Source organism: Pongo abelii, chromosome 4 (genome assembly GCF_028885655.2).
Source record: "Pongo abelii isolate AG06213 chromosome 4, NHGRI_mPonAbe1-v2.0_pri, whole genome shotgun sequence".
Taxonomy (NCBI): Eukaryota; Metazoa; Chordata; class Mammalia; order Primates; family Hominidae; genus Pongo; species Pongo abelii.
The window spans coordinates 84,600,865-84,622,739 of record NC_071989.2 but is presented as its reverse complement, the minus strand read 5'-3'; the positions used below and the strand labels follow the sequence as shown (position 1 = coordinate 84,622,739).

General features: G+C 43.4%; 1 protein-coding gene, 1 long non-coding RNA gene and 1 other non-coding gene across 5 annotated transcripts in view; 2 read left to right on the top strand and 1 right to left on the bottom strand.

The window, feature by feature from the left end:
* Positions 1-6,158, bottom strand: part of LOC103890658 (uncharacterized) — a 65,976-nt gene extending 59,818 nt beyond the window's left edge. For both annotated transcript variants that reach the window (XR_010139977.1, XR_010139976.1), the window contains exons 1-2: positions 6,018-6,158; positions 4,385-4,439 (exon numbers count right to left, since the gene is read on the bottom strand). This is a non-coding gene — a long non-coding RNA (uncharacterized LOC103890658). The remainder of the gene's footprint in view (positions 1-4,384; positions 4,440-6,017) is intronic.
* Positions 6,159-6,559: 401 nt separating this feature from the next.
* ZBED3 (zinc finger BED-type containing 3) lies at positions 6,560-21,620 on the top strand. 2 transcript variants are annotated; one of them, XM_024247631.3, is made up of 3 exons: positions 6,560-6,683; positions 15,052-15,191; positions 15,883-21,620. In XM_024247631.3, exon 3 carries the CDS (start codon positions 15,900-15,902, stop codon positions 16,593-16,595), a length of 696 nt encoding a protein of 231 aa, XP_024103399.3. In that variant the 5' UTR covers positions 6,560-6,683; positions 15,052-15,191; positions 15,883-15,899; the 3' UTR covers positions 16,596-21,620. The 2 variants fall into 2 exon arrangements, with proteins under 2 accessions (XP_024103399.3, XP_054411623.2); XM_054555648.2 differs by having other exon boundaries at positions 6,668-6,745.
* On the top strand, positions 13,206-13,343 carry LOC112133662 (small nucleolar RNA SNORA47). Its single transcript, XR_002915287.1, has one exon. It is a non-coding gene; the product is annotated as a small nucleolar RNA SNORA47 (small nucleolar RNA).
* Positions 21,621-21,875: the final 255 nt, after the last annotated feature.

Sequence of the window (21,875 nt, the reverse complement as noted above, 5' to 3'; positions counted from 1 at the left end):
TTGTGGCAGCTCTAGGAAACTGATAATAGTAGATATTCAACATTGGACTCAGCCCTCCCGGCAGCCAAAGCAGGAGACATAATCCACAGTGGGATTAAAAGTTCCCATTTTTCAGGGCATGCAGAGCTTTTCATGACACTGAGAGATCAGAGAAAGGTCTCCTCTAGATCCTACAGAGAAAACACTGTGGGATGCAGTAGATAGCTGTAGCAGATGACATCATGACACTAAATCTGATAATGAAGTTTATGCATCTGTTTCCTACAAGGTGCCTCGCTGAAGGCAGATGGCATTACCGCAGGGACAGTTTAGTAAAAGCACATCCAGGAACCAGAAAGGAAAGAGGGGACATTACCATCAACCTTATAGAAATAAAAAAAAGTATAAAAAATACTATACTATGAAAAAGTATATACCAACACCTTAGATCATGTTGATGAAATCAACAAATTCCTGGAAAAAATACAAACTACCAAAACTGACTCAAGAAGAAACAGACAATCTGAACAGACATATAATAAATGTAGACATTGAATTAGTAATCAACCACCTAGGCATAAATCAAAGCCTGGGTCCAGATGGCTTCATTGTTGAATCTACCAAACATTTAAAGAAAAATTAATAGCGATTCTTCACAAACTCTTTCAAAAATAGGAAAAAGCACTTGTCAACTCACTTTATGAGGCTAGCATTACCCTTATACCAAAAACAAGATAAAACAGCCCAAGAAAGAAACCTACAGACCAAAAGCACATCTGGGATGCACCAGAACAGTGTGGTCCAAAGGACACAGCTCCATAATTGCATGTCTTTGAGACAATCTTGATAAATATTTTTCTCAAACTGGGTTTGGTTTTGAGACAGGATCTCACTCCATCACCCAGGCTAGAGTGTAGTGGTGTGTGTGATCAGGGCTCACTGCAGCCTTCACCTCCTGAGCTCAAACAACACTCCCACCTCAGCCTCCTGAGTAGCTGGGACCACAGATGTGTGCTACCATGCTGGGGTGATTTTCGTATTTTTTTTTTTTTAAGAGGTGATTTTGCCATGTTGTCCAGGCTGGTCTCGAACTCCTGGGCTCAAGTCATCCGCCTGCTTTGGCCTCCCAAAGTGCTGGGATTACAGGTGTGAGCCGCTGCACTGGGCCCAGCCTCAAACTGGGTTTCTGATAGCAGATTTCAAGGCTGTAATTTCTGAAGAGAATAGGGAGAGTAAATATTCTGTATTTCCAATGAAATGCAGGTCTTTACTTTTTGCCAACTTCCAGGGCAGGGGACAGAAATGAGATCCTCCTGTGAAAATTAAATGTTATTTATTTATGGTTACATGGGTGATGAAAGTTAGGGGAACTGCCACTACCAAGAAAGCAAGAACTGAAGGTTGTTTTTCTTGCTGAAACTTGAACAAAGGATGTAGGGCAAAGAAGAAAAGTTATTAGATATTTGAGACGTATTTTGTAGTTTGATTTTAAATTTAACATAAGAAAGAGATTTCTGATTACATGAAAATTTAAGAATTTAGAAAATTATTAAATTTAAGCATTGACTCACAAAATTTAAGAAAAATTTAAGCACTGACTCACAAAAAAGATAAGCTCCTTTTATCTGACTTTAAAAATAAATAAAAAATACATCTTGTTAAGATAATAAACATATAATGCCAGGAATCCAAATCCTACTCTTTTTCAAGCCTTGATTAAATGCTGCCACTTTCAAAAATATGTAGCCGTTCTCAACTTATTATGGCACTTGAATATTTCCTCTTATATAATTTTTCACTTTCTTCTTAGAGTTGCATATGTCTTACTGTCATACTGGAGTGTAATCCTCTTGAGGGCAGGAATAGTCTCCAGACTCCTGCTTAGGCTTAAGACGGTGCTTTGCCCATAACCAGCACTTACTAAAAACTCCTCTATGAACTAATGAAAATATCATGTATCTCATTACGTGGTCAGTTTAAAGTCAAATGGATTCTTTTAGACACTCAAAGCAATAAAGCTTCTTCTTAAAAGAATTGCCAGATACAATAAACTGTAAAAAATTGTTCAAATATTTAAACATGAATTAGAGATGACTTTAACCTGATTTGTTTATACTAGTTACTTTTCTTTTTTATTTATGTATTTTATTTTATTATTATTTTTTAGACAGAGTCTCACTCTGTCGCCCAGGCTGGAGTGCAGTTGCACGATCTCGGCTCCCTGCAACCTCCGCCTCCGGGTTCAAGCAATTCTCCCGCCTCAGGCTCCCAGGCAGCTGGGCTTACAGGGACCCGCCACCACATCCGGCTAATTTTTGTATTTTTCTAGTAGAGATGGGGTTTCACCATGTTGGTCAGGCTGGTCTTGAACTCCTGACCTCAGGTGATCCACTCGCCTGGGCCTCCCAAAGTGCTGGGATTACAGGCGTGAGCCACTGCACCTGGCCATTTATACTAGTTACTTTTCTTTTTCATTTTTTTATTGATACGAAATATTTGTACGTATTTATGGGGTGCATGTGATATTTTGATGCATGCATACAATGTGTAATGATCGTCAGGGTTATCAGGATACCCATCACCTTGAACATTTATCATTTCTTTGTATTAGGAACATTTTAAATCTTCTCTTCTACTCGATATCACTAATTAGCAGAGAAATGCAAGCCAAAATGACATCACCTCACATCTGTTAGGATGACTATTATTGAAAAGTCAGAAGACAGCAAGTATTGGTGAGGATTAAAGGGGATGCTTGTACCCTATTGGTGGAAATGTCAATTGGTGCAGCCATTATTGAAAATAGTATAGAGAGGTTCCTCAAAAAATTAAAAATAGAACTACCATATGATCCACTAATACTACTATTGGGTATATTTACAAAAGAAATAAAAACACTATCTCCAAGAAGTATCTGCAGTCCCATGTTAATTGCAGCATTATTTACAGAAGCCAAAAGATATGGTAACAATCTAAGTGTCCAACAACTGATGAATAAAAAAAGAAACTGTGGTGTGTATACACACACACACACACACACACACACAGATATTATTCAGACTTAAAGAAAAAGGAACTCTTACCATTTGCAACAACATGGATGTCTTAGAGAAGAGTATGCTAAGTGAAATAAGCCAGACACAGAAAGACAAATACTGCATGATCTCATATATATGTGGAATCTTAGAAATTAAAGTCAAACTCATAGAAAAAAATCTTCTCTTCGGCTGGGTGCGATGGCTCACGCCTGTAATCCCAGCACTTTGGGAGGTTGAGGTGGGCGTATCACGAGGTCAGGAGATCGAGACCATCCTGGCTAAGACGGTGAAACCCTGTCTCTACTAAAAATACAAAAAAATTAGTGGGTGTGGTGGCGGGCGCCTGTAGTCCCCTTAGTCCCAGCTACTCAGAAGGCTGAGGCAGGAGAATGGCATGAATAAAAACACTAGCTCCACACAAGCTCCCAGGAGGCGGAGCTTGCAGTGAGCCGAGATCGCGCCACTGCATTCCAGCCTGGGTGACAGAGCAAGACTCCGTCTCAAAAAAAAAAAAAGAAAAAGAAAAAAAGAAAAAAATATTCTCTTTGGAAATACAGTCACCCTTCCGTGTTATCAAAAACTAGAACTTATTCCATCTTATCTGTTTGCTTGTACCCATTCACCAGCCTGTCTTCATTCCCCCACCTCTACACCCTTCTGCTCTCTACCTCCATGAGATCAACTTCTTTAGCTCCCACATATGAGTGTGAACATGTGATTTTTGCCTTTCTGTATCTGATTTATTTCACTTAACAAGACGGCCTCTAGTTCCCTGCATGTTGCTGCAAATGACAGGATTCCATTCTTTTTTATGGCTGAATAGTGTTCCATTGTGTATACATATCACATTTTCTTTACTGATCTGTTGATAGACTTTGGTTGATTTCATATCTTGGCTATTGTGAATAGTGTGGCTACAAACGGGGGTACAAGAATCCCTTTGATACATTGATTTCCTTTCCTTTGGATAAATAACCAGTGGTGTAATTGATGGGTCATATGATAGTTCTATCTTTAGTTTTCTGAGAAGCCTCCATACTGTTTTCCATAATGGGTGTATGGATATACATTCCCAACAACAGTGTACTCGTTACTTTTCTTTTTATCAGATGTCCGTAGCTGTAAGTGTCCTTTGGGCCAGAAGAAAAGTAGTAACCTAATAGTTGGCCTTCACATTGCAAAATTATCCCTTTGAACAGCAATCCCCAACCTTTTTGGCACCAGGGACTGGTTTCGTGGAAGACAATTGTTCCATGGACAGGGGTGGGGAATGGGTTTGGGATGATTCAAGCGCATCATATTTATTGTGCACTTTATTTCTATTATTATTACATTGTAATATATAATGAAATAATTATACAACTCACCATAATGTAGAATCAGTGGGATCCCTGAGTTTGTTTTCCTGCAATTCAGGCCCATCTGGGGGTGACAGGAGATAGTGACAGATCATCAGGCATTAGATTCTCATAAGGGGCACACAACCTAGATCCCTTGAATGCGCACAGTTCACAATTGTGCTCCTATGAGAATCTAATGCCCCAGCTGATGTGACAGGGGGTAGAGCTCAGGCGGCAATGCTAGTCATGGGGAGTGGATGTAAATACAGATAAAGCTTTCCTCATTTACTTGCCCCTTACTCAACTCCTGCTGTGCCACCAGGTTCCTAACAGGGTACAAAGGGTACTGGTTCATGGCCCGGGGTTGGAGACCTCTGCCTTTGAAGACACCCAACCAGTTTCTTCTTCCGAAACCATTATTGGAACGGTGGATGGTATTATTGTACCCAGTTATTTCTTGTTCTTCTTTTAAGGGTATTATTCAGCTCACTTATTGTTGATAGGGACAGTAGACAGGGAACTACTGGGTAGAACAAGGCAGTTCCCTGGCAAAGGCCCCACCCTCAAGCCTGGAAACCCATGGCCCTAAATGAAGAGAGGCATTCCTGTTCTTGTGCCCAAAAGTTACCTTTTGGCCCTCCATGACCCCCTATCCTGTACCCACGTAAACTCCAGACACCAGGCTCCAGCAGCAAAAGATGAGCAGATGAATAGAAGAGCAGAAGAGCAGAAGAGCCGCAGATAAAGAGAAAAGAGAAGGAATGTTGGGAGGAGTTCAGCTGGGGACAGTCAGAGAATCCACCACTGGACGGTCAAACTCCAGGTGAAGATCATCTTCCTACTCCATTCCCTTTCCAGCTCCCCATCCATCCTACTGAGTGCCACCCGTACCACCTAATAAACAGCCCCAACCTTCCCCCAACTCCTCTACCCCCGCCCGCACCCCGGCATTCACCATCCTTCAAGTCCATGTGTGACCTGATTCTTCTGGGAGGTGAGACAAGAGCTGAGATACAGAAAGCTGTCACACTGACCCTCTGCGCTTGCAAAAAGGCAGAGGGTCTATTGAGCTGGTTAACACTTAAGCCGTCAGCTGATGGTAAGGCTAAAAGAGCACACTGTAACACACGCCCATTTGGGCTCCGGGAATCACAGGATCCTGCCCCTGGACACTGCCGTGGGGCTGGAAGCCCAGCGCCCCAGCTTTTGCACCCTGGTTCCTGCACCCGTCCGTCTGCATGCTCCACCTCCCATAAGGGGTTTCAGCAGGGCGGAGACGGAACACACGAGCCACACCCCTGTTGCATGTCCTGCAAAGGGCGGCGGGAGGGCGGGGGCCGGGAGGGAATCAGGGAACTCTCCCGTTTCATTGTCACATGACTTGCAAGGCTTCCTTAAGAGAGGGGTACACTTCCCCAGCCACTGACAGCAAGTTTTGACCAATAGAACGTGAGCAGAACTGAGGCATGCGGAATGTGAGTTTGAAAAGCAGCTTGTGCCAATCATATACAAGAGCTAATTGTTAAATTTCCAGGAACTTGGCAAGCCACTTGTTGGACTGTTTGTAGCTTGAAATCGGCCATGGTGGGAGTATTTACATCATAGAAATAGCAAACACTACAAATCTGGACTTCCCCCTTCTCCCTCAAAGTTGGCTTACCAGCCCAGCAGGGAGAATGGCCCAGAAAAGTTGATCTTTCAGCCTGGAGCTTGGAGTGAAGAAAACTGGTGGAGTACTGCCAAAGCTCCCTGCAGCCACTGTAATTTGCTTGAGAAATGGACCTTTAAGCCACTGAGTTGCAGGGGTTGTTCGTTACCCGAGCATAATCTAGCCAAAGCTGGTACACCATGCTGGTGTTTTGGTGGACACCAATAAGCGCCGCCTTCATCTGTCCCAACCTAGGTTGGAGGGATTTCTTCCAATAACTTGTAACATCATGCGCCTACAGCCTGCAAGGATGCAAACCGCGCCTTGAGACTCAGGCCCGGGAATCCAGGTCTTGGAAGGTTAATGCAAAGTTGTAAAACAATAGTTACATTTCAACCACACTCAGCTATTGCGTCATCTTAAAACCCTGGCCAACACAAGTCTGTCGCTCGCGATCCTTGGCGGTTTCAGAGCGACTCCCCTACCGCTTTCGGGTGAAGGCCACACGTGACGGCCCCCCTTTCCCCGCAGACGTGTGAATGGAGCGCTGTGTCTTTAAGGGGCACGCGCGGAGGTTTTCCGTCCGGGACAAAATGTCAGCGAGGCGCCTGGAGGGGGATCTACCATCCCGGACTCCCGACCCGCCGCCGGCCCCGGCCGCGTTTCGCGGGTAAAGGGGTGAGTGTGGGCTTCCAGACTCGGTGGGCGAGGCGGGCCGGGCCGGGCAGTGGGGAGCGCAGGTGAGCAGCGACCGCGGACGCGCCCGTCGGCCTCCCTGGCACCCGCGCGGGGCGTGCCCTTCGCTGGGCTGCCCTTATCCGGGCCGGCTGTCGCGACTGTGAGAAAGCAGGTGGGCACGGGATTCTGTGGCAAGGCCCCGCTCACCGTCTTCCAGTGCCTCATTCTTGCTCCTTCCCTACACTCCCCTTTCGACAAGCTTGTTCGGAATGTGGAAATTCGTCGCCACTCTCCTGCTCTCCCTTTATTAAAGTTGTCTGATTACAGTCTTTTCACTGGGCAGGTGGCTGGGCGCCCTGCAGTGGGTTCTTTCTATAATTGGGACTTACTTGATGTCGCCCACTTTCGGAGGGAGAAAGCGAATGCAAGCCAAAAGCTTACACCAGAATCCCCACCCCTCCCCCACCCCTCATGGCCCCCAAACAAAAGAATTTTCCGCTCCTTTCGGAGTCCGCTGGAGCAGTTTCTGTGATTTCTTCCACTAACCAAATGTCCGAGGCTTAGCAAAGCAAAAACCCCCTTGAAAGAAAAAAATAAATACTTACCACTAGTCGAATTTCTAATTAGCCAAGACTACAAAGATAAGGTGTTTCAGAGAAACTGTTGCAGAAACAGCTTAATACATTGACCTAATTAGGGTAATTATTTTCTGCTGTTTTTATTCATATGCTGACACCTTTTGGAGGCAAAAATAGCTTGAGGCAGCCAAGAATTAAAAAAAAGTAGACAGCAATACATATTATAAAAAGACCAAAAGCCCAAGCCAGGTAATTCTCAATTTAAAAATTAAATTAAAAAATCTTTGAGTCACAAAGGCCTTCAAAGTAGGGCAGCTTTAAATTCCTATAACTCAGATTAAATTATGCATTTTTACAAGATAAAATAGATCACCACCTTAATCTTTAGGACCATATCTATTAAGCAAAGTAATGCAGGCCTGAAATAAAGGTCCACTTTAAGGGCAGAACACTTCACAATTTTCATTTTTAAAAGTGCATTAATAGAGAGAGAGTGTGCTTCTCTGCCTTTTAGCTAATGGTAGAAATATCTAAGAGTTTGGCTTATGCCATTTAGGAAACATCTCTGATTCACCACATAATTACCTGTGAGTCCAGTGTATTTTTTACAGTCCACATATAACCTTTTTCTAAATTTTTACACATTTTACCATTTATTCCCCAACTCAAGTTTTACAGTTTGGAGGCATTTTTACTTGTCTTTTAACTTCAGCTAAGCCTTCAGCCTGGTGATTCCAGACTAATTTTTCTAATTGTCTGGATCTGTTTATAAATAGATTAATATATGGCAGTAAACTAATATTTCAACAGAGATGGACGGATAACAGATGAACTGTGGTTTTCTTGACACTTCAGTTGTCAACTCTAATTACGTGTATTAATTATTATGCTCTGCTTTCATTAAAGTCACTGGTGGATGAAGTAAAAGAAAATGTTTTTAGTGTTTCCACATATGTCTGTGTGAATTTCACGTTAGTGTGAATTTCTCATCTAAGATCCAGGCTCAACCAACATATATTGGTTTAAACTCTGCCTGGTTAACCCAACTACAGTAAGTAGCCTTGAGTATGGAAGGACAAATAGAGGTGTAATTAATCTGCTATGTCCTTTTGAGAACAGTGCCTGGTTCTTTGGCCTTTAGCCTGCCAAATATTTTTATGTGCACAAGCATAAGTATAAAATAATACAATTAACTTTTTTAGGTGCTTTATAGGATGAGTCTCAATATTATAGTCATACCTTGTATATATGCCCATATTTATACAGATTATTCATCCAGGTTTTGATCTCTTCCTTTATTCTTTATATTGGTATTCAGGGACATCATACTGAGGAATCTGGGATTTAATCTGATAGTTTATCAGAAGGATAGAACTTCTTCAGAAATTGAGTCAAATGGAGAGATAATTAATGTGAATTTATTGTCTTCCACAGGCTTAGATTTAAGAACTCCTTCCAAATAATGGATACTCAAATGAAACTCAGCTATAGCAAGTGCAGAGGCATGGTACCAGCAACACTACTCTCTCTCCTTCCTTGAAATATCTAAAATCTACATTTGTCTTTTCAGTTTTTTTCACCCTGAAATTACACTCAGAAATTTCCACTGTTAATTTCATGTTAGCAGTGCTTTTATTTAGCTTCAAGAAACTTTCTTTTAAAATAGGAGCTTGGAAGCCTTGTTATACAACTGAGGAACTGGAACTTTATTAGAGTCGAGTACTAAGGGTAATGTGTTTTGGTGACGGACAACAATGCGTTTGTGCCCTGTGGGGCATGGGAGGGGAAGGGATGCTGAACTGCATGAACTTTTGTGTTAGGGCCCCTAAGACATCAGCTCCCAGGAGCTGCCCATGCCCACACCCCTTCCCCAGTGGAGATTATGTGATGGAATTCACCCGAAGGAGCGAGCACTGATTTCACCTTTACCACAGTGTCTTAGTAGTCTGTTTTCGCGCTGCTGATAAAGACATAACCAAGACTGGGCAATTTATAAAAGAAAAAGGTTTAATGGACTTAAAGTTCCACGTGGCTAGGGAGGCCTAACAGTCATGGCGGAAGGCAAAAGGCACTTCTTACCTGGCTGCGGCATGAGATACAATGAGGGTCAAGCGGAAAGGGCTTCTCGTTTATAAAACCATCAGATCTCGTGAGATTTATTCACTAGCACGAGAACAGTATGGGAGAAACCGCGCTCATGATTCAATTATCTCTCACCAATTCCATCCCACAACACGTGGGAATTATGGGAGTACGATTCAAGATGAGATTTGGGTGGGGACACAGCCAAATCATATCACACAGGTATCAGAATTATTGTTGGAAGCATCTCTTTCCCAACCAGACGGTATGCTTCTTGAGTGCAGAGACTATGTGACGTTCCTCTTGGAATGCTTGGCAGAAAGCACGCACCTGACCTTAGCAGGTGCACAATGAGCATTTGAATGAGAGTTGGATGGAGTGAATGGATGTAAGCAAAATACTCACATTCATGCATCTTTGTGTTAGTTTAAAAAAATTTTCAAGGAAAAATTAAGGGAGCTCTTTTCATTTTCTTATTAGCTAGCCACAGAATTAATGATATGCATTCTCATTGGGTATTTGATAAGGAAGAAATGCATATCACAGGGCTTTGGCTAATTAAGCCTCCCCATTATCTTATTTTACCTTAGTGATAAATAACCTATTTTGCATGAAGTTCAATTTAGGAAGTGAAAATAAATTTAAGGGGTAAGGGTCTTGGATCTGTTACTCTTTTTTATTTGCTCTTTGTACTCAATTCCCAAGGGGATTCCTCCAGCTTAGACTACTTACTCTGTTGAATAACATAATGACAGATGGAAAAACAACTGCCTTTTAGCCACTAAAATTTTAACGTGGGCATGTCTGAGCAGTAAATATTGGTAGTTTCTTTATTGTTCATGTCTTGAATTTATATAACACCAGAGGGTCCAACAGTGACATCATTTGCACTATTTGATCTCAGCCACCTGTTTAGAGGCAAATAATCTTATTATTTCTCTTGACAGATGGGAAGATTGAGACTCGGGTGGGCTGGGGCTAAAGAAACAGAGTCAGGTTCATTTCATTTAATGCAGCATCCCCCAAGTGTCTACCCTGTGCCAGGGAGATGAATGGGATGACCTTCTCTTCCATGACATCCTGGGTGTGAATACAGAATCTCCTTCTGCAGAGCACAGCAGACCATGTGACAATGAGCAGCCTCACATGCTGGGTTTCCTCCTCCAAGCGGCGCAGCAGTGGGCTTCCCCATGGGACTGTCCCCCCAGCCTCCACAGTTAAGGCTGGGCTGGCCCTGCCTGAGCTCACATGCTTGAGGAGCCAAGGGTTGTTTTGCTTTTTTGTTTTTCTGAGTCGGAGTTTCGCTCTTGTTACCCAGGCTGGAGTGCAGTCGTGCAATCTCAGCTCATGCAACCTCTGCCTCCCAGGTTCAAGCGATTCTCCTGCCTCAGCCTCCCGAGTAGCTGGGACTACAGGCACCTGCCACCACGCCCAGGTAATTTTTTGTATTTTTAGTAGAGATGCGGTTTCACCATGTTGGCCAGGCTGGTCTTGAACTCCTGACCTCAGGTGATCCACCTGCCTTGGCCTCCCAAAGGGCTGGGATTACAGGTGTGAGCCACCACACCCAGCCCCAAGGGTTGTTTTATAAAATTATTTTTTATTTATATAGAGATCCTGTGATATACACACTTTCCCTAAATGTATACAGGTGATCACATGCATGCTTTCTTAGTACCTCATTGCTTTTACTTTTGTGTTTACCTCTTCCCCTTCTCCCTCCTTTCACATCAGTTACCATTGCCTCAACCATAGTATCTCCTTATCTTTCTTCATCTATAGCTATATGTCGCCTATACAGATATGTATATTACTTAATAATAGTGGGATCATATTATACACTCTTCTGCATCTCTCTTTTCTCCCTGAACAGTTCCTCCAGATATCCTTGTAAGACATTGAACAGAACTTCATCCTATTCCTCTTTGATGGCTGTATAATATTCCCTGGTATGAACATATGTTATATACTCAGCCATTTTCCTGGTGGTAGGCATTCCCTTGCTTCCAGTTTCTTGTCATTCTACATGATTCTGTAATGAGCATCCTGATACAAGACTGTGTTTATTGGTGCTGTTAGTTCTATAGAAGAGATCCCCAGGAGTAGAATCTCAGGTTATCCCTCTCTCTTTTTTTTTTTTTTTTCCGATACAGAGTTTCGCTCTTGTCACCCAGGCTGGAATGCAATGGTGCTATCTCGGCTCACTGCAATCTCCACCTCCCAGGTTCAAGCCATTCTCCTGCCTCAGCCTCCCGAGTAGCTGGGATTACAGGCACCCGCCACCATGCCCAGCTAATTTTTGTATTTTTAGTAGAGTCAGGGTTTCACCGTGTTGGCCAAGCTGGTCTCAAACTCCTGACCTCAGGTGATCCACCTCCGTGGGCCTCCCAAAGTGTTGGGATTACAGGCGTGAGCCACCGAGCCCAGCTTCTATTTTTAATTAATATAGAAGTTGCAGCTGGCCCTATCACACAGGTATCAGAATTGTTGGAAGCATCTCTTTCCCCACCAGATGGTACGCTTCCTGAGGGCAGAGACTATGTGACATTCCTCTTGGAATGCTTGGCAGAAAGCACGCACCTGACCTTAGCAGGTGCACAATGAGCATTTGAATGAGAGTTGGATGGAGTGGATGGATGTAAGCAAAATACTCAAATTCATTGGCACCTTTGTGTTAGTTTTAAAAAAATGTTCAAGGAAAAATTGAGGGAGCTCTTACTTTTCATTTTCTTCTTATTAGCTAACCACAGAATTAATGACATGCATTCTCATTGGGTATGCTCACAACTGTAATCCCAGCACTTTGGGAGGCCGAGGAAGGTGTATCACTTGAGCCCAGGAGTTCAAGAAAGACCAGCCTGGGCAACATAGACCCTATCTCTACAAAAAATACAAAAATTAGTCAAGCATGGTGGTATGCACCTGTAGTCCCAGCTACTTTGGAGGCTGAGGTGGGAGGATCGCTTCTTGAGCCCGGGAAGCAGAGGTTGCAGTGAGCCATGATTGTGCCACTGCACTCCAGCCTGGGTGACAGAGCAAGACCCTGTCTTAAAAAAAAGGAAAGAAAAAAAAAAAAGAAAGAAGGAAAGAAAAGAAATGGCCAGAATGCTTTCCTAAAATCCATCCCATCTTCACTAGTAATTGAGGAGTGTGCTTTTTCTCTACCTCCCTTGTAACTTTGGTTGTTAGACCTCTTAATGTTTCTTGGTGTGATGGATGTAAAATGATACCTTATTGCTACTTTAATAGCATTTCCCTGAATATAAGTGATGTTGTGCACCTTTTCATAAATTTCCTGGCCAGTGGAGTTTGCATTTAGTTCATTTGCCTACTCATATTTCTCGTCTGTTTTTCTGTCGAGCTCTTTGTCTTTTTATTGTGTTTGAAGAGCTCTTTGTGTGTTATGGTTGTGGCTGAAGTGTCTGAAGAGGTTTCTCCCCCTTCACATTGCAGGGGCAGCTGAAATGCACTCAGGTTTTTTGGTTTTTGTTTTTTTTATATACTTTAAGTTCTAGGGTACATGTGCACAACGTGCAGGTTTGTTACATATGTATATATGTGCCATGTCGGTGTGCTGTACCCGTTAACTCATCATTTACATTAGGTATATCTCCTAATGCTATCCCTCCCATGCCACCCCACGACAGGCCCCAGTGTGTGATGTTCCCCACCCTGTGTCCACGTGTTCTCATTGCTCAATTCCCACCTATGAGTGAGAACATGCGGTGTTTGGTTTTCTGTCCTTGTGATAGTTTGCTCAGCTAACCAGGCTGTTACGGCCTGTGGCCATAGACTGACTGCTGGTCACTCAGTAGATACTGAGACTGAGGATTGTATTGAGCTAGAATATAGCCGCATGATGTGGAGGACTGAGAAGGTGAGGCAGTTTTGCCCCGTGCTGCCTTCCACCGGTTAAGACCTCCAAAAGCGAAGGGCTGCCCAGGCAGAGGATGTCCCCTTGCCACCCTTGGAGGGGCAGCGCTGTGCTGGCCAACATTTGTGATGCAGCTTGTCCCTGGCTCAGGTGAGGCTTCCACTAGGTCAAAAGGATTAAGACGTCAAAGTCAGTGCTTCTCACCCTTGTGCCCACTTTAACTCCTAACAGATGGCATTCACCTGTGTGACATTCCCTCTGGGCATTCCAGTTTTTAAAGAAACCCAGAGGGGTAAAAAGCATGACAGTAATCGGTCACCTCTGGCACTATTAGGGGCACATCAGTAAGGATGACTCTCAGACTTTGACACAAGTAAGAGAATCTGCGGGTTTATGTGCAGTTTCCAAGCTTTGGCTCAAGAAAGCATATCAGAATGCAAAGCAATACTCTTGATGTTATAGGAAACGTTTACATCCCTTTTAATTTATAAAGTAAATTAGTCGTAAAGATTCATTATAATAGTCTCTGCACTTTTGTGTTTGTCCAGTAATAAAAAAGGACCTCAGGAAAGATCAGATTCAATATAGAAGGAAATAGAAATTTTAAAAAAGAAAAAAGTATAGGAAAAATTCTAGGTAAAGTTAGATAATTAAAAATGTTTATACCACTTAAATCTTACTCTGTTTAGCAACCATAATGTTATATAACCATAATATTTACTGGCCATAAAAATACTGTTCTTGAAGGTGGTCTGTAACTCCTCATCCTACTTTCCCCCACTTTTGAGACTTTAGCAGTGTAATACATCTCTTGGGGGAAAATGTAGCCTTTAATTTCTAAAGATTTTTTATGCTAATTGGTCTTTATCATGAGTGACCATATTTAAATCAATGCCTGTGTATCAGAAGACATGTAAATAGCCATTTCTTTGTTAGAAGAGGCATGGTACTTGCCTTTTTTGATGATTCTGGTATGTTTGTTATCTTTTTTTAAAAATGATATGTTAAATGTCATACCTGATCCGGAGTGGACTTGGTTGGTGGGAAAAAGAATAATTAGGTTTAGAAAAGTACAGTGCATCTGCAACAAGACTATTAGCAACTGAATTCATAGTTTACACTAAATGCTACTGTAACTATAGCAGCTTATTTTTCCTATTCTCATCTTTGTCTTCAGTTTTTCCCAGTTGTGTTTAACAAGAAAGATTCTGGAACTTTGTCATCTCCATGGCTGCTGGTTCAAAATCTGACAGTATGAGCAGCATTGATCTCACTGTACTGGGTCTCACCCTGCCCTTGATTTTCTCCCTGAGATAAGTTCTCAGAACAGCTCAAGAAGTCTGTCATGTGTTTTCTTCTCATTGTTTTTCAACTTTCAAAGCAAATTTATCTAGAATCACACATTTGGTCCTTTGTGAACTTATTTCCTAACGAATAAACTTCACCTTTTTCTGTATTCCCTTTTCTTTAATAGGTTATTGCAGTAGTAAATTAGTTTCCTAATAAAAAAGACTGTGCAATGACATTGCATTATGTTTGGATCCTTTTAACAGATTTTGTGTTGAACAAAGCAAGACGTTATTTTCTTTCTTTTTCTTCCTTAATTAAAAGTATTGAGCAAACTTTGTATCTTGCAAATATGTAGAGGGGATCTTTTAGTTAGCACAAACAATAAAGAAAACTAATTTTATTTGTTTTATGCCTTGGGTATCTATGAAAGGGTTAGAAAAAGTGAAGGAGGGCATGGCGCTGCTCAGTATTTCTAGTATCTGTCTTTAAGGTGGTTTGAATGCATTTCTTTCACTGGCCTGCCTGTCCTTGAATTTACTCCTAGCACTGCTGATGGTTCCTCAGAACTCAGGAATCGTGTTGCATGCATTGTTTCTACCCGTGGAACCTGAGATGGTTGGAAACCCTGAGGCAATGACAGGGACCCCAGAATCCTTGGGAAATGACCCACTGTCTAATTTAAAGGTAAAAATTTAGAATGCTGCTTTGGATATTGCTGTTTCCTAAATGTGCATATCTTAAAAGCATTGCTTTCAGTACTGCCTATTTTCTCATAAGTAGATTGTTTTTATAATCACAAAAACATACTTTTATCTTGAAAAACATACAGTCTTTGAAAGCTTTTTAAAAGGCTGTTCACTACTGGCTCTTCCACTCCTGAAGTTTAAGAAACAAAATTTTCATTCCCAAAGCTTTCTTTTCTGGTCATTGCTGAAGTGTGCTTTGCAGCACCCAGAGAAGACTGCATAAGGGAGCCTCGCTGTTATTCTGGAGACAGTACCTTTTTTATTGTTGTTATTGTTAAGAAAGCAGAGACTAGTTAAAGCTAATACAGACACAGCACGGAGTTAGCTAGTTCTTTCCGTTCAAGCAGCTTAGCCTCCCACTATTAGTATAAATACTTGTTGACTGGGGACCCACTTGATTTCAAAGAGGATTCCTAGTATAGGAAGGGCTGGACATTTTTAACAGTTTTTTCTGAGGAATCAACACTTAATACTGAAGATTAATTAGAAAGAAATTTAGACATCTACCCACACTATAGGATTTTTATCGGTAAGAAAATGGAGGGCGGCATGGTTTCTTAGGCTAACTGTAGTCTAGGAGCTGTGTGCTTGATCCTAACACTCATTATTATTCTTCCCCTGCTCCCCAGCGTGCGGGCGCCGCAGAATGAGGAGCGGCGAGCCGGCCTGCACCATGGACGAGGCCCGCAGGCTGGACGACGCGGCGGCGCGGGGCGGTCAGTGTCCGGGACTGGAGCAGGCGCCGACGCCTCCCGGCTGCCTGGGGGCGCCGTACTCCGAGGCCTGGGGCTACTTCCACCTGGCGCCGGGGCGCCCCGGGCATCCGTCGGGCCACTGGGCCACCTGCCGTCTGTGCGGGGAGCAGGTGGGCCGCGGCCCGGGTTTCCACGCGGGGACCTCGGCGTTGTGGAGGCACCTGAGGAGCGCGCACCGGCGAGAGCTGGAGAGCAGCGGCGCCCGGCGCTCCCCACCTGCCGCGCCCTGCCCGCCGCCGCCTGGCCCCGCTGCGGCCCCTGAGGGCGACTGGGCGCGCCTGCTGGAACAGATGGGCGCGCTGGCCGTGCGCGGCAGCCGGCGGGAGCGGGAGCTGGAGCGGCGTGAGGCGGCCGTGGAGCAGGGCGAGCGCGCCCTGGAGCGGAGGCGGAGGGCGCTGCAGGAGGAGGAGCGCGCCGCGGCCCAGGCGCGCCGGGAGCTGCAGGCCGAGCGGGAGGCGCTGCAGGCGCGGCTGCGGGAGGTGAGCCGCCGTGAGGGCGCCTTGGGCTGGGCCCCTGCTGCGCCACCGCTCAAGGACGACCCCGAGGGTGACAGGGACGGCTGCGTCATCACAAAGGTCCTCCTGTAGGGGTGTGGCCACTTCTCCACCCCAGGACAGCGCTTCTCCGTCCAATGCCAATGCCTTCAGCCCCCACTGGGACCGAAGCCGCGACCGAAGCCAGGCCCGCAGCCGCTACTCACTCGGAAGCTCCAGCTAACTGTAGGGTCTTCCACACCCTAAGGCTTCAGCTTGAGAAGCACTTCGAAGCCAGAGCAGAACCAAAACTCACTTCCATGGGGTCACCTGGGGTACCTGGGCGGCCTTTCGTGGGCATGCATGCAAGGAATGGGGTGGCACACGGGACACCCGAGAGCTCCAGGAGCCCCGTGAACCCAGACCACCCAGTGCCATGGCCACTTAGGGCTGGGAACCCGAACCTGGTGACTTTGAAAGGATACAGCTTCATTCCATACCAAAGACTTATCACACCATGTGCCTATACACCTAGCAGCCCAAGGTGGAGGGTGCGTGGAAATGAGAAAGCTTTTTACCCCCCAAAAAAAGAGTTCCTAATGCATAATCTGCCTAACACCAAGTTCTGAAGGGTGGGGCGGGGGGGACGTCCCCTCTAGTTTCCATGACTGCTGTAGAGCTGCATCATCTCTAGCCCTCATCGGGGCAGTCCCAGAGCCCGCTTTTTTACTGCCCATATTATTCAACCAATACCAGGCGCACTCTGTCTCCCCTCGGCCATCCTTCCCTTGCTTCAGACCTAATGACAAGTGTGGCACATATGTCCACTTTCGGGCCTCACATCTGCCACCTTAGCAAGACATCACCTCATCCCCTTGTCACTAGGAAGAGGGTTTCCTCCCCACATGTCGTCATAGTCCTCACCTCTGGGCTGAAGGGGAAAGCATCCCTCCACTTAAGGCCACATCTTCCTGTCATTTTCCATCCCATTCCTCTCCCACGTTTACTGGGTCTTTCCTCCTGTAGTATTCCCCCTTTCGCTGTCTCAGTCCCTCCCGTTCCCCCAGGCTCTTCTTCCTCAGCAATGCGCAGTCTCCCTTTCTTACTGAAAAGAAAGACTTAACCCAGAAGGGCCAACAAGTCCTGGCTGCCTATCCTTCCTCCCCAGTTTTTACTCCTTTACTCTGGGTCAGTTTTCTTTTCATATATATATATACATATATATATATATATTTATTTGTTATACTTTAAGTTCTAGGGTGCATGTCAGTTTTCTGTGCTTCACTGGACTATTTCCAAGCTGCCACAATCTCTCAGTGACCAAATATGATGATCTATTTGCAGCCTTCATTTTGCTTAATCTCTCCCTTGAAATTGCTCTCTTGGTAGGTGGATCCTGTTTTTCCTTCAAAGAATTCCTTTTCCTGTTGCGTACTGGTTCCTAGTTTTTCCATAGGCCTTTTTTCTCATTTTTTTATATTGAAAAATTCCACACATCCAGAAAAAGTTGAAAGGCTAGCACAATGAATACTCAGATACATACTCTCCACTTGGATTGAATAGTTGTTAACATTTTGCCAGATTTACTATTCTCTCCACCCCATGCATGTGTACATATAATGACATTTCACCCCTGAGTATTATCACATAGATTTCCTGAGAACAAAGACACTGTTCTACATGATTACAGTAAGATTATCATGCCTAAAAATATAAACAGTAACTTCTTTATAGCCTCTAATACAGAGCTCTTAATCAGTATTCAACAATTGTCTCCAGAATGTTTGTCTTTAAAAACAACAACAGCAACAACAACCAGGTCCCATCAAGGTTCATACATTCTTTTGGTTTCAACTCTAGTCACTTTCAGTCTAGAACAACCCCGATATATTTTCCCATGATACTTTTTGAAGTATCCAGGCCAGCTGTCTTAGCAAATGTCCTCTATTCTGGAAGTGTCTGATTGCTTCCTTAGGCCTATGTCTACATTTCACTCGTGGCTCATATCCCTGCAGAGTTGTAATCTCCTCTGGGCCAGGGACTCCTGAATATCTCCAGGCCGAGTGTTTTCCCCAGGCCTGGAGAAAACCTTCATGCCCAATCCCTTGCTGCATATCTCCACCCCTCCTTGCACATCCTGCCTCTATGAGTGGAAGAGGCAAATCTATTCAACCCCATATCCCACCCCTCACCTGATAACTAACATTTACTGGGCACTAACAATGTATCAGGCACATACTACACACTTAACATGCATTACTTTCACATACCAGCTCCACGGTAACACTGCGCTGGCTTTACCGCTAAAGAAACTGAGCTAGAAAGGGATTAAGTATCCTGTACGAGATCACAGCTGGCCAGCAATAGAGGTGGGATCCCACTGCAGTCTTCCCCACAGATGCCATGCTCCCACTGTACCACCATGTACTGCTTCCTGAGATCTCCGCTTCCTTCAGTCGACCCAGCTGACACCTGTTTCCTTCCTAACTCCAACTAATTAATTCCAGTTAATGGAATTGACTGGAATTAGTGACATTAATATTTACTGAGCATTCACCATGTGTCGTCAGAGCTGTGCTAAATGCTTTACAAGAGTAATTACCTGCCATGAAGCAACCCTATGACATAGGTGCTACTATGCCCATTTTGTAGATGAGACAGGTTCAGGGGAGTTAGTAACACCTTCAAGTCATACAGTGGCTAAGAATCTGTATGGGGTTTGAACTGCGGTCTTGCTGAATGCTGGGCGCCTGCTCTGCTAAGTCTATTTCTACAAAATATTGCACTGCCTTCTTGATGCCTGCCAAGCTCAGGGCCCATTTATCATGCATCTTCCCATCCTTGTCTCCCCCAACTGTCCCTTACCTGAGTCACAATTTTGCCAAAGCCAAAGGGATTGTCCTAAGCCAATATTGATTTATTATATCACTCTTCCTTTTCAAAAGCCCCCAAGATCACCTATCAATCACCTACTTATTAGAGTGCAAGCTTTGACTCTGTCACTTGACATTCAAGTCCCCCTCTGCCCCCATGCCAGTCTTATCCCCTCCCCTACATATGCCCTATCCTGCAGCCAAATTGGACTCTGTTCTTCCCGACAAGACCTGGTATTGGCATCTCTATGCCTCAGTTTGCCTTCCCTCCACTTTAAAAAGCCTCTTCAGTCTCGATACAAAAAACATCCCACTCATGTTCTAACACCATGCTTTCCTTGATTTCTCCTCACGTCAAGACATTTCTTACTTCTCTAGTCTCCTAGCATTTTGTGCCTCACAACCCTCAGGACAGGCCAGCTAGTGTATGGCTGTGGGTTTTTATCTCACCTCCCCTGCCTGACCCTGAGCCCTTGGGGGGAGTATACTCACCCTACTCCCACAGTGCCTTGCAATTTCATAGCTGCTCAGTACATTAACCCATTCAATGTCTTTAAGATTTTTACAAGTTAGTTTTCCTGTAATTACTAATCATTTATCTTTAATTCTGAGTAAAATCACAACAACAAATAAAAGGAAATAGCAGTCATAATTTTTTAAGCTGTTTAGTCAATAAAGATTTAATGTGTCAGTTATTGGACTGTTTGGTTTGAAGCCAATCAACCAACTATTCTGGTATGTAAATCTATTTTTTTATTATACAAGTAACACAAAAGGTATTGCCTCAGTCGAGGCAATAGAAAGAATAGAAAAAACAATACCCCAAAATCCCTGTCACCTCTGTAAAACTGCTATTAACATTTTAATGTATTTTCTTTTGTCTTTTGCAATTTTTATATTACTCTAATTAAGTTATTTTCAAGTATTGGAACTTAACTTCTTCATATGGATTTATAAATTGGGCTAGATGATCTGAGTTTCCTTTTTAGAAGGAAAAAAAAAGACTTCCACAAATGTTACTCTTCTATCTCACCAACTGTAAGAACCATTAAAACATAGGAAAAGATTTAGTCTTAACTACTCCCTCAAAGATGGCTAGTGCGAGCCTGAATGTCCTGTTCAGGAGATAGAGAACAATTAACCTGAGTGCTGAGTTAAGGGAAGAGGTTTTTACTTTCTGCTTTATACACTTCTGCATTGTTGTAATTTTTTACACAAAGTATGAATTCCTTTTCTGATAAAAAAATTTTGTTTGTAGACAAAATTCCTCTCCTTCAGCATTCAGCATCCTTAGTTAAAATCTCCAACGAAAGCATGGATATAATCCCCATTTCCAGAAAATCCTAGAAAGAAATGCAGCCCTTGTTCAGTCCAACTCCATCATTTGATAGATTAGGAAAACAGGTTCTAGAGAGTGACTTGTCCACTGTCAAGAGATGGTGGCTGTGGTGTGTCATCTGACTCCAGCCTACTTAATGCATTTCAGCCTCTTCGGCCTTGAGGGCTCCTGCTGCTCACCTGAATTCATTCCCAAGGAACCCACAAGAGCAGGTTCCCTGGGAGGATTCCTGAGAACACCTACACGCAAGCCTCAGAGATCTGCCAAGACATTCTCTTTCCGATAAATACTATTTAATATTTTTCTATCAAATAGTTGCCAAATGACCTCCTCCAGTCAAAACTCAATCTGACTTGTGACTACAAAGTAATCTGAGGAATCCCAAAGTTATATACAAATCTATCCATCTAAGTGATCTCTCTTCAAAGTAGAAGACCTGGAAGACTATACAGTTATTCCCAAAATGCTTCAACATTTCTGGAACTCCTCTTTTAGAGTGGCCATGAGTCCGTAGCACATTCTTTAAAACATCCTTGAGTTGGCAAATACTCCTCTTTCCAGGATAAATTTGATTTTTTAAAAGAACTGCCAATTATTCAGAGTCTGGTGAATATGGTAGATGATTAACCAGATTAACATTTCTGGTTAATAAGGTGAGATAATAATAAAACAATGATAATTATTTTAGTGTGGCTCATAAATTGGTCTTGACAGTGGTATATTAAGGTTAAGTAAAGGCAGCATGGTCACCATACAGATTAAAGCCCATTTTAGTTGGTTTATGATGTGAATGAATTCAGGTAGCACTGGGAGTCATTATATGTTTAAATAGTATTAAATGTTTCTTTTTATGAAAATCTTAATTATGACATTCTCTGAAATCTGGTTTCACAGTATTAAAATGAGGCTTTAAGGAAAAACATTAAATGGTAATGAAAGCTTTATTCTTTCAGTATATATTCTCGTGGGCTTTTGGTCAAGATAAGTAATGACCAGATGAATGAGCTGGCAACCTTCTGCCCTCGGAAGTCTGCTAGTAATTGGAAGCTAAGTAAAACGTTGTCACATGTTTAAATATATTTGATAATATTCCACCAGCTTCTCCCTGTATTCTGCATGCTGGGCAATGAAATACCATAGCATTTTAACATAGATGAAGAGTGAGTTTTTTAAAGGAAGAAT

Coding starts and splice junctions, on each gene's coding strand:
- ZBED3 (XM_024247631.3), top strand. CDS start 15,900: ATGAGGAGCGGCGAGCCGGCCTGCACCATGGACGAGGCCCGCAGGCTG.